Source organism: Brassica napus, chromosome A3, assembly GCF_020379485.1.
Source record: "Brassica napus cultivar Da-Ae chromosome A3, Da-Ae, whole genome shotgun sequence".
Classification (NCBI taxonomy): Eukaryota; Viridiplantae; Streptophyta; class Magnoliopsida; order Brassicales; family Brassicaceae; genus Brassica; species Brassica napus.
The window spans coordinates 5613998-5628298 of NC_063436.1; the positions used below are offsets into that span (position 1 = coordinate 5613998).

The following is a 14301-nucleotide window of genomic DNA, read 5'->3' on the forward strand; positions in this document are numbered from 1 at the left end:
CTTATATCAATAAACGTGTAACTGTTTAGTTTTGAATTTGACATGTTCTCATACATGCATCAGGCATGTGATCTTTTATTTTCTAATTGGTATTTTACATGCATGCATATGATTTGATGAAACATATACTCTTAAATTAAAACATATCCAGGAGATACTTTTAAGATACATTGTAAAATTTAGAGGTTGCTTGCATTATTGCATAGAAAAATGACTCAAAATAGATGAAATGTGATATACTACCTGATGATAAACGGATCATGAAAACTGAAAAATCATCAAACGAACAAAACAACTCCCGACAAAGATTCTTTACAAATAGTATATTCAAGATACGTTAAATATTTATGTCTGCGTAAACCCTAAATACACAATTTTAAGTACCGTTACTATCAACTACGGATGAGTAACGTACGTCAAGGGCTACATAACTTGCGGTCTCAGAAAAATATAGAGAGACTAGAGTATTTCAGTTTATGAAGACATTAATAAAATAGAATCATTTAATACTAGATTTAATTATAGAGTACTCTTAAATCTTAATTATACCTTAAATTGAATATTTAATTGGAAATGGGGTGGGCAGTTTTTCCAAAAAACCCGGTCAAAAAGAGACATTGACCAAGCCTTTAATGGTTTTTATTTTCTTTTTCCTTTTGTTCCCTTTAACAGCCTCAAATAATCACGTTACAGCGCTGTGACACAACACTCATGTGACAGCCGAAGCACGACTGGCGTGGAGTAATTCTTTCTCTCTCTAGTGGGAGCCCGCAAAACAAACTTTCAGACACAGAGGATCGACGGCTCTGATTTCTTGTCAGTTCTTACGTCTATAGTAGGCCCCATAGTGTAATATGGACCCACACTAATGGAAAGACCAAACATGGGTTTTGAAATTTTACACTCAGCCCATTAAGCCCAACATGCTTGAATAAATTATAAAATATATATTGGTTGACCTAACTGACTTGTTCTGACTGTCGGATGAGCGAACCAAAAGTCAACAACTTGAAAAAGGTAAATGACCCGACCCGACGTAAAAGACCCGCACCGACAAAGTCACGATAGGAGCCCAAGTGGCTGTAGTGGCACAACTTTCTATAAGGATTTTCAGTGCGTTGGATTAGCCTGACACGAGGAAGCTGATCTCTACCCGTTGCTTGTGTATGCATCACCGTTTAAAAATCACTCAGCCGTAGTAGAAAGTCCAAAACTTTAGAAGCTCTTCTCTGTCTATCTCTTTGGTAATTTTTCTTTCTTCTTCTTCCTTTGCTTGTATAGTTTTGTTGAAACCATGTTATGATTTGTTTTTTTTTTTATTTTATTTGAAGAACTTGAAGTGTTTCAGTGTTTGGTGTTTTTCTCTTGAGAAACAAGTCTTGTCTGCTACTCTGTTTTCTAGGAAGGATTGTTCGGAACTAGCTGTTGTGTAGTGAAATTTAGTTATATTTCCGCGGTACGAGTGTACTTGGAGCTTTCCCGCCGTATAACCACGGAGCAGTGTTCTTTGGACAAAAATAGAAATAGTTCATGTTAGTATGTTATTCAAATTAATAGCTTCCTACTGTAACCAAAAGAATTTGACTTTTGAGATTTCATTGTTTTCTTGTTTTAATATATAGTCCTTGAAGATAATCTTTTTGTTTGTTGTTGTTAATAGCCTCGTGCTCAATCCTCATAAACAATCCGCAAGGCATTTGTATTTAACATATAGTATTAGACGTAAGAGTCTAACAAACAGTCATCAATTCATCTGCATGTAATGCAATTAATTATAGAAGTGTCAGTTGTTAGGAATCGTATAGAGGATTGCATTTAGTAAGTTGTTTGCAGTTTGAGTCTTGCTTTATTTTCTTGAACCTGAGAATTTGATCTAAATCTTAACTACTTCCATGTCTGGTTTTAACACCATATTATATACAAAGAGTTTAACAAGAATCTTGTTTATAAACAATATATTTTGATTTTATCTTGTTCGCTGCTGTGGCGCATTTATCTTGAACTCACAGATAGTTCTTTATGGTTAATATTGTCATCTGCTTTTTAAGTGCGTTTATCTAGTGTTAGTAATATTTTTTCTGGTAAAAAATGATACATCCTTTGAATCATTCGAGTTCATGTTAAAGAAGAAACGTCCCTTGTCTAGGCTTTCTTTGTTATACTATTGTCATCGTTCTTTTAGCCACTTACTCTAGCCCCTTGTGATTCCAGTGCAGAACACACGAAACAATCTCACATGGCTGCATTTGCAACCGCAGAAGCGTGTGACAGTAACGCAGAACTAATATCAAACGGAGACCTACGGGCCCTCCACCCAATCTTCAAGATCTATGGCCAAAGAAGATGCTTCTCCGGACCAATCGTGACACTCAAGGTCTTTGAAGACAATGTCCTAGTCAGAAACCAACTAGAGACAAAAGGAGAAGGTGCAGTCTTAGTTATAGACGGTGGTGGAAGCATGAGGTGCGCGCTTGTTGGAGGAAACCTCGGACAGTTAGCTCAGAACAACGGGTGGGTGGGGATTGTGGTGAATGGATGCGTTAGAGATGTGGATGAGATCAATGACTGCGATGTTGGGGTTAGGGCATTGGGTTCTAACCCGTTGAAGTCTAGTAAGAAAGGTCATGGTGAGAAGAATGTGCCGGTTAATATTGGAGGGACTTTGATCAGGGATGGGGAATGGCTTTATGCTGATAGTGATGGTATCTTGATCTCCAAGACCGAACTCTCCGTCTGAGTCAGAGTGTTCATCTGCTAAAGTGCTAAGAGACTACTGCTGGTTTATTTCGAACTTATTTGTAATAATCGGTTTGATATTCTAAAAAAGAAAACCATTTTGTGAGATTTGTGAACTATATAATAATAATAACAAAATTATTATTAGTTCTTTTTGAAATGAGCTACAATATTTATTTATTTTGCTACTTCTCTGCTTTATTTAATTTTAGAAGATGTGAATCATGTGACCGAAAGGGACAAATGGTTAAGGAAAAGTTGGTATAACCGTAAAGCTAATACTATTAGTTTAAATAAACACTTGGGTACTATGATTATACCTGAAGTCCCATCTCCACTGTCCCTCTCTGTGTTCGAGCCACTAGACGGACCCTGCCTTGCCGTCTCCGAGCCATTAACATCTCCACAAGCTTCTTCAGTGTTTGTCCATTGGTCCAAATTCTTGAAGCTGAAGCACATGTTCCAAGATCCACAGAACATCACCTATCGTTGGTCTATCCACACCATAATCCGCACAGCATTTCTCTGCAGTTTCCGCAAACTTCTTCAACGAGCACGGTTTGATCTGATCAGCGATATTCGGATAAACCATTTGATCTAGCATTCCCTTCTTTTGCCACTCAATAGTCCACTCTGCTAAGTTCACTTGCTCTCTTACAAGCAACGGATCAACAGCTGGTCTAGCGCAGAGAACTTCGAATCAAACAACTCCAAACGAGTAAACATCGGACTTATCAGTGAGTTGTTCAAAAAATAAAAATAAAGACTTGAATGTAGTATACAAGTAAAACAGTCTAAAATAGATTAGTTAACTATATTGCATAATATAACTTTGATTTGTGCCACCGCACGGGTAATTTGTTTCGCTTTTATAAATAATTTTGTTTTGTATAAATAATATAATATAAATTTATTGTGGTAACTAATTATATGATAATTATAATATGTAATATAATTATTGTTGTTGATAAATGATTTTGTTTGCAAATATTTTGGTTTCAAAATCTTTTGATTAAATATATGTATATGAAGTAGAAAAATATAAGGATCCAAAATGCTATTTAAATAGTAGTTATTTATTTTGAAAGATATTTGTTATTATATTTGAAAATTATAAATTAATTCATCCGCAAATGGAAAGTATTAAAGCGGAAAATAGATTTTTGTATACCGATAATCATTAAATAATACTAATATTGCTTGCAAGTAAAATCATGTATATTTTTAAAGATTTTATAAATTGTAGTTTCAAATTTAAGCTTGATTGATCGGCAAGTGCAGATATGACTATGTATAATTAGTGAAAAATAGTTGTTTATACTTATAATCGTTGTGTATTAATGTGATAGTCAAACTATGAAGGAAGTCTTTTCTATTGCAATTGTTAATATTACCTTAAATTTGTAACATGGATTTGTCTGGTTGGTATTGTGTTAACGAAAAATATGAACATTGAACTTTTGATGTTTGTTTATAAATGACATAAAAACGATTTTTGAAAATCCGGTAATTGCTCTGTTTTTTTTAAGTTCAAGTAGTAAGAAGTGAAGAATAAAGCAATGATGTACTTATAAAAGGAGGAAGTATATATTACGGAGGCGTTGAGTTGATATTTTTGGCGTTGTTTCAGTTTAAAAAAATTAATTTCGGATAGAACATTTATTAATTCGAAAAAGACAAAGAAAACATAAATATAGATCCAATTAATACATCAATGACATAGGAGTGTAAATAACTTGCAAAATTAAGGAGTAATTTAAATTTGTACTTAGATTTTTAATGGATTAGATAGATATAGATTTATCTTCAATTCTTAGTAATCTGTATAATTCTTTTTAATGAATATACTTACGCAATATACTTACACTTTGCGAAACACTTAAAAAAACACTCTCTCTTTTTTTTTGTCAGCGTGAAACACTATTACATATACAAAAAATACGTGTTTAATCGAGTCCAAGTGAAATAACATTTCATTTTAACTTTTCTTTTCAATTCTTCGACTTTGAAAAGATGTGTGATTCACGTTAAAAAAAAAGAAAAGATGTGTGATAGGATATGCAGTAAAAGAAAAGTCGGGGAAGCCCTAATGGTTTGATTAATGGTTCATTAATAACTTTATATCAGAATATTTGGAATTTAAACCCTAGAAAATGCAAATTATACAGATCATGGAGAAAAAAATTATAATAAGTTTTCAGCATGCTGCAAGGCGTATCATCGAACATGAATTTTATAGGGCGGTTCATAATAATGCAGTCAGACATGCATTTTTATATGAGGGTAGAATTGTCGGCTGTAAAAATGTTTATATAATATTTTTCATTATTATAATAACATAATTAATCAGACGTTAAAAAAATGTGTGATAAAATACACAGTAAAAGAAAAGTTGCGCTAAACATTAAATAAACTTTTTTTTGAACTTAACATTAAATAATCTTAATAGGTTTCATTGAATTTAAAGAGATCAATAAGTCAAAACACATGCGTATAAGCAAGAATTTTTTTCTTTCTTTTCTACATGATTATATTCTTGCATAATTGCATTAACAATATCACTATGCCAATCTCGGGTACATCTTTCATATTACTTGTGTAAATCACTGTAGTGATTTATGGTTATTCTGAATTAAATAGACAAGTATGAATGAGACCGTACCATATACATGAATTTGAATTTATGAAACATGGAAATTTGAAAGGGTGCATATCGTGGTGGACCAACCACCTTAATGGAATTTGAACAGTTCAATGAATTTCATCTCAAAATTAAATTATTTTCATACCTAACCAAAATAGGACCAGATTTATTTGTCACGTTAATCTCGGTTCTCTCATTTTTTCGACCCACATACATCGTACGGAATATCGGTGCTCCCCCGTTAACAAAAATAAAATTCGGTATCCCTTTTTTTTTTTTTGAGCAACAAAATTCGGTATCCCAAAAGAGCGGTGTAAAGAAATACTTCACTATAAGAAAACAGTATATTCTCGACTAAAAAAATATTTTGAAATTGTGTATTCATGTTCACAATAAATAAAAGCATCATATAAAGTTATACAGACTACACCATCCCCAATCACCATACCAATTTCATAATTTAACGTATGTGAACATTTCATATTTTCTCTTATAAACCCTCCTTTGTTTTCTTCCTTTACATGGTATATATAATAGTCGGTCCTCATTTAAAATAATATATTTATTTATAATATGTATCCAGGGCCGGCTGAGGCATAGGGGCAAGGGGGGCGTGGGCCCAGGGCCCAATTTTTTTTTTGCATAATTAGTGTTAATATGGGGCCTGATTTTCAAAAAAAAAATTTTAAAAGGGGCCCAAAATTTTTATGTTATCCATAGAGTATATGTAAATTTTTTTTTGAAAAACTATTTTGCCCAGGGGCCCATAATTTTCTTGAGCCGGCCCTGTATGTATCTATGGAATCTTATAAGTTTTAAATCAAACATTATGTTGCCAAAAAAAAATCAAACATTATATATGTTATCAGTATTTACACAGTCAATACTTTTTAATCACAGTACAGTGCAACACATACATATTGATATTTTATCAAATGCAATTATCAAGTTTTTATATTTTGGAGGGTACTCTAAACAAAACTAAATAAATTCTATACACCATATATGTTCATTTTGTTTGATTTTTTTGATTAACTTCATTTTGTTTTGTTGATTACTTAAATCTATTTACTTGTCGACTAGATTCTGATCCGCCCTTTTTAAATGTAGATATATTTTTTGTTTTATATTTTTTTAGAAATTTAATTTTTATATTTGTGTGTGTTTTAGTTGTATTTGTATTTTTTTGTTTAATATTTTTCTTAAATGATTAATAATATATTTTAATAATTGTATATCAATAGATGATGTTATTATTTTAATAGAATAGATTTATCATTCACGAAATGGCGTGTAGCGAATAGAACGTATGGGACCTCCCCTAATACGTCCATAGGGCATGTGGAATATGGACTTATGAGGAAAATGATGTTTGACTAAAATCCTCATTTGCTTCGCCCTTTACGTTTCCACAAAATGACACCCCCAAACCTATTTTAGTTTTGTTGATTTTACTTAATTTCTTTAATAATGTGATGATAAGTTGATAGCGATAACTCTGGATGCTAATTAGTGCATCCCATAACAAAGAACAACTTATAATTAAGGTGTATATCTCTCTCATAGTTTATACCTTATGGATCATGTAAAAGTTCTACTTGTTTTCAAATTAAGAGCTTGTGTGTTTTTTGTTTTTATAAAACAATATTTTGATAGAATCAACACATAAATTTATATGGCTATAAAAAAACATTATGACATTTGACTTGGGTATGTAAACGTGACAAAAAAGTGACAATTGTCGTCATGATTCACTTGCTCAAAGATCCAGCTATTCGGGTCACCAGGCATCCCGAGTCACAAGCCAAGATCATGTAATCTCTATACTGAAAATATGATGAACATTCGTTTGTTCTACATGTAATTAGGACCGGTTTATACCTCAAACTGTAATTAATTGTTTCAAATTTCATGAATCTTAAACCGGCTCTTCCTGTTATGTTCTCACCTTGGTATACTTTCGACTATACACCTTCCCATATCATTTGCTGGTAATATCAAGAAAAACATAGTCTGAATGTCATGTGGAGCCATCACCCAATGATGCATGTTCAAGAATCATCATTTGTTCATAAATTGTTTCGTCAATTTAAGAATTTCTTTTAATCTTTATAAATTTTTCTCAAAGACTTGGTCCCAAAACTAATGCTAGTCAACCCATATCTTAGTTATAATCTCATTTGGTTTCTAATGGTCGAACCATCGTCTAAAAAAACATTGGTTTCGCCTATTCTATTCATAAGACAGCGGAATTTTTGATAATTATTGAAAAGCAAAGTATTCTTAATTATAAGAAATTTGATAAATATAGATATTTTTATATCGTAAGTTAAATTTGAAGAAAACATTTACATTTTGTATATAAAAAATGGTAGATAAACCAGTTACTAAAACACACAATAAATAAAATATTGGCCTCTAGTGTTTCGTTCAGTTCAGGTTCAGAAGTGGACAATTTAAAACATATAAAAAATAGTTAGGACCAATGCTTATAACGATTATAAAATTCAAAACGGTTTAGGAATTCACACAGCTCACTTACAGACAGACCAAAGGAAAAGAGACGAGGAAACAAACAAAAAAATATTTTCATTTTTCTACTTTAACGTTTTCATTTTCTAACTTTAGATTATTTTATTAAATACTGTGTATATTTATTACTTAGGGAACCTGATACCACTTTGATGTGTTAGTGCGTGGTTCTTGTTCATCTCTCTCTCTAAGAAAATATTTTCTTCTGCCAGGAAAACCATTTTTGAAATAATCAATCCTTTAAATTCTAAAGGTTCGTGTGTATTTAGTGTTTTTAAAATCTCTGAACAACTCTTTCTTCTTCAACTTCTATGTTTTATTATTGTGCCACTGATTTACTGTTTCTTGTTCTCACTTTCTTTTGCATCTTTGTTGATTTTTTTTCAAAGATCCAAACTTATATTCTTGGAACGATGTATGCATGTGTATGTATATATAGATCTGTATAAGTTTTGTATTGCATGATTAACATTACTTTCTTGACAGTCTGTCCATAAAGGGTTTGGTTATGTTTTGTTTCTTGATTTTTATCCCCAGATTTCTTTTTAAAGCTCATGTTTCTGTGTGTTTCGTCTTCTTCTTTTATCCACAGGTAGTCTTCATTCTCTGGAACTGTGTTTTTAATGGTTTGGTTATCTTCTTTCTATGTCTTGTTTTGTTTCTGTCAACAGTTTCTAAGAAGAAAAAATTCAATATCTTTGGTCTATAAGATCACCCAGATGCTTGTTTAAATTCATTCATGGGGTTATCTACAGTCTGAATCTGTTCATCTGTTGTTGTGATGTCTTGAGTTTCATGTGATTCATTGCATAAAATAACACACTCCAATCAAACTGGAAACTGATTGTTGTAGGGGAAATTGAAAATTTCTAGATTAAAAATTCATTCTTTTAACTGTTCATGTTTCTTTAGACCCCTCTAGATATTTGAAAATCTCACCCACTAATCTTAATTTTATTCTCTGTTTTCTCTTCTTCACATGAAATAATAATAGTATTTTTTTTTTCTAGAAATATCTTCTCAACTTTCCTCTTATGAGGTTTTCTTCAAACTCAAAGAATATATAAAAAAAACATTCTTTTCAACACTTGCAGGTTTTATAGCCCCTCAGAAATTTGACATTATAAGTGATCTGATGTTATGAAGAATAGCAGAGAGGTGAATAGTAACAGTGGAAGGATCAAATGTTCTTCTTATCCATCATTATCTACTGATGAAGGATCTCCAAATAATCCATCATCTTCTTCCCATTTCTTGCATCTCACCAAGCCTAGTGATGAGTTAGGTCAATCACATCTTTCCACTTTCTCCATCAGGTAATCTCATAAGATTTCTCTTTTTTTCTTTGATTTGTTTTATGAAGAAGAAGTCAACAGTTTCCTTCTTCACCATTGTTTTAGGCAAAGTCAAGTTTTCTTGATGAGTCTGATCATACTAGATAGATCTTTTCTTCTCATCCATTCAATATTCTTAATGGGTCAGATTCATTACAAATAAAAGAAAAACAAACTTCTTTTCTCTTTCACCTTCTGGGTGTTTGGGGAGCTTAAATGATATTATTGAGTGTTGACTATTTCTTTTACTTTTCTTTGATCCATTGGTCCATACCATGTGAACTTTTGTTATGTCTTGTCTCTCAGAAGCTTTTCTGAACCTTTGTTTTGTCTGGTTGTTATGTACTCTACTAATTGAGACTTTGGTTTTCATGATGGTTTTGCAGAGGTTATGCATTTAGTAACCGGACCAAAAACATTCAGAAAAGCTGGCCTTTCTCTTCAACAAGTCTGCAACTTTGTTTAAAACATGGCTTGAGTGATCCATTGCCACCTATTCAGCCTCTTGGCCCTATGATAAGCCATCCTCCTGAAGCTTCATCATCCAACAAGCCAACTTTAACTCATGTTGAAGCCATAAGCAGCAAGAGAAAGTTAGGAAGACTTGCTTCCAGTGATCATGCATCAGCAGAGATTACTAAACAAGGCTTTGAGAATGGTTCCAAATCCAAAACACAAGTCACTACAGTTAACAAGACTCCAAGAAAGAAATGTGGGTTAGTAGTGAAACCTGGAGCTTGTGTGGATGGTTCATCAAAAGAAGATCAGGCTTTGAGAACTTGTCCCATCTGCAAAACCTTCTCGTCTGCTTCTAACACCACTTTGAATGCGCATATCGATCAGTGCCTGTCTGTTGACTTGGGAGAGCAGCCAGTTAGTAAGCCAAACAAGCCTAGGAACCACAAGCCGCGGTTGAAGGTTAAAACGATGGTTGATATCTACGCTTCTGCAAAAGGATGCACACTAGAAGATCTTGATAGAAGAAATGGAACAAAGTGGGCTGTGATCTCAAGCTACTCTAACCGTGTCATTGTCTGTGATAATAATAAGTCTGAAGTTTCCAACAAAGAGAAGAAGCTTGATGAAGATGGTGATGCTGGCATTGGACCTGTTTACATTGATGCTAAGGGCCAAAAACTGAGGATTATATCTGAGGTTAAGGAGAAAGCTGCTGAACCATCAAGAGAGCATGAGAAGAAATCATTTAGTGAAGGTAAACGGAGTTACAAAAGCTGTAAGAAAAGACTAGAAGGCAATGCGTCAGAGGTAACTTAATAGTAATCTATGCATACATTCTTGATTCTTGAAGTAAGATAAAGATTGTTTAATAAAGTCACTTGTGTAACAGATACACGAGTCTAGAAGAGGGTGTTCTGAAGAATGTAGAGGCATGGAGAGGTTAGAAACTCCAGGGACAAGTCAGCGTAGGAGGATGCTAAGAAAACATAGTCTTTCAAGGAATGAAAGTAAGAAAGGGAGGAGCATGTGTGATCAGCCATCTGAGAATATGCATTCATTGTCAGAAGATCCTCTTGTGTTAAAGGGTCCAAGTCTTGTGAGTACTGATTTATCCGAGGCGGTTAACAGTCAAAGCTCATGGAGAAGCTGTGGGGATAGTCAAATCTCTGGAAAGAGTACTAACTTTGCAGCTCCTAAACCTGTGGACAAAGGAGTTATGAAGTTAAAGAAAGCATGGAGGTTTGATGTTTCAGAGAATGAAGATGAGGATTCAGGGAGATGGGAGTCTGAAATGACTCAAGAACTTGAACTGGCAGATTATGATGACTGGGACGAGGCTGAAGAAACAGATAAGGGTCTGCCTTCAACTAGGGGTGAAGATAATGATTATGAAAGTTTGGAAGAGACTGGTAATAACAAAGGAGACTGTGATATGTTGGACACAATAGATGCTGAGTTTGAAAGCATGGTTTTAGAGAAAAATGGTTTTGAAACTGAAGAAGGAGGAAGCTCATTCATGGAGGTTGATCCCATTCCTATTCCAGGGCCTCCTGGATCATTTCTAGAGAGTCCTTGGGACATGGGAACTGATGCAACTGCAACTGAAAATCATGGAAACTTTTTCCAGGTCCAAACATCCTTTGATCAGCTTGATCTCACTGACAGAAACTTGTCTGAATCACCTGTTTCAGCAGTTTCTAACTTTGCAGCTCCTGAAACACAGACATTTAGTCTTCATAACATCATCACTACTGACAATGATCAGTCATGTTGTTGCCAGAGAAAGGAGAATGCTCTTGAAGGTACAACATTTAGGCAACCACCACCACACATGATCCATCAAGATCTTTTGAGTAAGTCTGTTCCCCCGGTTCCTTCAAACTCCGGTCCAGTGTTGCGGCTAATGGGAAAAGATTTGATGGTTATGAACCAAAGAGAAGAGACCTCACATGGAGATCCAAGTACAAAACCAACTTCTCAGTTTCAAGATCTCTCCAAGACACAACAAGCGTCTCCTCGTGCCCATCTTCATCCTCCTTATGGTGGAAACGGTTTGTATTTGGACGCCACCACAAGCTTTTACAACATTCCATGACAATACCGATCAACTCCAGCAGTTTCCTATTCCTGAAAGATCTTAAAGAAGTTTTCTCCTCAACCATTCAACCTCAAGATTTCATGATTCTCTAACAAAGAGGCTGAGAAGAATCTCAAGAGGCTGTTATGAAGAAATGGTGAGATATAAGTTCGGTTTGAATCTACCTATAGAATATTGAGAAACGCCACCGAGGTAAATGTAAGTTATTATAATGTTATGGAACCGCATTTTGAATAAAAAGTATACATGACTTTAACCTCATGATTCTTTCTTTCTATATAGATATTTATATATGTGGTTGAAATCATGTGAGGTAGTCAAGATCATGGTCACCGTCATGACATGCATTATGTGTACGCAATTCATTTTCTTTTGTCTCACGAATTCCTAATTATTTTAGATATAACCTGTTGAGTGTAAATAATGTCACATAAATTAGATGGGGATATATTTGATGTATAGTATAACAACTATTATGAGAGTTGCATTTCGTGATGATGAGCTGTTTTCTTGTTACAATCAATTTTATATAAAATAAGGAGAATATATTACTGAATAATGGATCTATAAATGTATAAAGTACAACCACAACGGCTATATATATTGCATGCGCATTTCCAAAATCATTTGTTCATTATCATATGCACTCCATGTCTTTCTTTTGTTTGACATGTTAGTTTAGTTGATGTCCACATTTACCACATGTATGTATAATTTATGTACACATTTACGAATACGGAATATACATAATATTGCATATAATGGCCGACCTAATATTGGAGATTGCTCAAGGCCTCAAAGAGTTTTAAAGCTAACTTCTAGAGGATTTTTGTTGACTCTTTACATTAACAAACTAGATATGAGATGAGATGGGCACTATTTTCTAATCTTGTTTGAAATCGGGACAACTACCTGATTGGTGACTTACAGATTTATTGCGAAGTATGAGCACTCTCTTGTGTAGAATAATGGTTACAAACAAATTAAAATTTTACAGTTTATTTAAGTTTTTTTTTTTTGTTGAGAGATCAGACTCTCACATCAAAAGAGGTATATATGTCCACTCATACTGAAAGGCAATGTTGGTCCTAATCTCTGAATTGGCCTTTCCTCTTTGGTAAAAACTCTCAAGTTCAATTATTCTATTTTGTGAAAAGCCACTAAGTCCTAAATTGCTATAACATGTTTTGTGAAACATTTGACCGTTTTGGAAAAAGTTATTATCATGATTTTTTTAAATAGAAAGACTAGTTGAAAGTTTTGTCAACATGTAAAAGCATTTATATTTGACGGAAGAAAATAATCTGTCTCTTGTTTGATAGATTTTAATTTTTGTAGTAAGTCCAAATATAACGTCATATTAGTGCATGCCTAAACTTGACAAATTGTACATTAGTGCATGCCTTAGGCTGATTTTAGATTAGGCGCCGGCAGATATTAATGAATATTAAGTTGTTATCTAACTGAGAGAAATTCGATCGATATGAGCGATAGTATGTAATAGACTATATTTTTGAACAAATGTAACAATACATTTCTAAAACGTGGTCATTTAATTAAACAAAAATAACAACTAACGAAGTAGACATTGCTTACAGCATCTAACTGTGTCAACTGTCAAGGGATTAATTAGACAATGTTACGCTAAAAATTGGATTAATTGGACACAAATTGATCCTATTCGTAATAATGGATGACTAACTGTTATAGGAAATAGTTAATCATTACTCTTGCGAAATCACAATATACAAATACAAACAATCAAATCCATAAAATGCAAGGTTTTGAATTTTGATATTTATCTAGCTTATTTTGATAATCATCTAGCTTATTGGAATAAATGATATGCGTCTCAATATGTTTTCAAGAAAAAAAAAATTGTGCATAGTTAATTATAAAACCATGTACTTTTTTTGTATAAACAGAAAATTCCGAATGCACCAGTCGTATGTACAAAAATAATAATATTTCATTTTATAGTTAATACTCAATGTTACAATTGCTATAAAGAAAATAGTGCTTTATTTTTGACAATAGTGTTAATCGGAGTGCGTTGGCCTCAACAAAACGGAAGGCGAGATATCACGGCGTATTATTTTATTTTCATTTATGTGGATGCTATTTAAAGCGGGCCTACTTAGCCAGATATTTTATTTTGGCGTGAAGATCGTAAATTGAACAACGAAATGTTGGCTTTGGTCCTCCATTAGTATCTTTACACAATTAGAAATAATTATTGTTCTAAGCATATTTAAAAGCACGACTTAATAATTAGTACAGGACTTTAGTATAATAATTTGGTGCGCAATTCGTTGCCATTAAGTTAACCTTATATATTCGCATGGCCTTGTGTTGGTACTTATGTTAAACCATTATGTTAGTAATTGACCGATTAATTAATTTGTGATAACTTATATATCCGAATGAAAAAAACAGTAGAAGAAATATAATAATACTCCTGAGGTGTCCGGAAATGCCTAAATCAAACATTGAGGTGT

At 33.3% G+C, this 14301-nt stretch overlaps 2 protein-coding genes across 5 annotated transcripts; both read left to right on the forward strand.

Annotated features, from left to right (window-relative positions):
- The first annotated feature begins 984 nt into the window (after positions 1–984).
- On the forward strand, positions 985–2892 carry LOC106452108 (putative 4-hydroxy-4-methyl-2-oxoglutarate aldolase 3). 3 transcript variants are annotated; one of them, XM_013894131.3, is made up of 2 exons: positions 985–1244; positions 2212–2892. In XM_013894131.3, the coding sequence occupies exon 2, from the start codon at positions 2237–2239 to the stop codon at positions 2735–2737; it is 501 nt and encodes a 166-aa protein (XP_013749585.1). In that variant the 5' UTR covers positions 985–1244; positions 2212–2236; the 3' UTR covers positions 2738–2892. The 3 variants fall into 3 exon arrangements, with proteins under 3 accessions (XP_013749585.1, XP_013749584.1, XP_022569881.1); XM_013894130.3 differs by having other exon boundaries at positions 1090–1244; positions 2217–2892; XM_022714160.2 differs by lacking the exon at positions 985–1244 and adding an exon at positions 1323–1532 and having other exon boundaries at positions 2217–2892.
- Positions 2893–8038: 5146 nt separating this feature from the next.
- Positions 8039–12319, forward strand: BNAC03G13760D. 2 transcript variants are annotated; one of them, XM_022714167.2, is made up of 4 exons: positions 8039–8165; positions 9007–9228; positions 9633–10512; positions 10595–12319. In XM_022714167.2, exons 2-4 carry the CDS (start codon positions 9053–9055, stop codon positions 11798–11800), a joined length of 2262 nt encoding a protein of 753 aa, XP_022569888.1. In that variant the 5' UTR covers positions 8039–8165; positions 9007–9052; the 3' UTR covers positions 11801–12319. The 2 variants fall into 2 exon arrangements, with proteins under 2 accessions (XP_022569888.1, XP_022569898.1); XM_022714177.2 differs by lacking the exon at positions 8039–8165 and adding an exon at positions 8195–8504.
- Positions 12320–14301: the final 1982 nt, after the last annotated feature.

Coding starts and splice junctions, on each gene's coding strand:
- LOC106452108 (XM_013894131.3), top strand. CDS start 2,237: ATGGCTGCATTTGCAACCGCAGAAGCGTGTGACAGTAACGCAGAACTA.
- BNAC03G13760D (XM_022714167.2), top strand. CDS start 9,053: ATGAAGAATAGCAGAGAGGTGAATAGTAACAGTGGAAGGATCAAATGT. Junction 9,229..9,632: donor CTTTCCACTTTCTCCATCAG/GTAATCTCATAA, acceptor ATGGTTTTGCAG/AGGTTATGCATTTAGTAACC. Junction 10,513..10,594: donor TAGAAGGCAATGCGTCAGAG/GTAACTTAATAG, acceptor CTTGTGTAACAG/ATACACGAGTCTAGAAGAGG.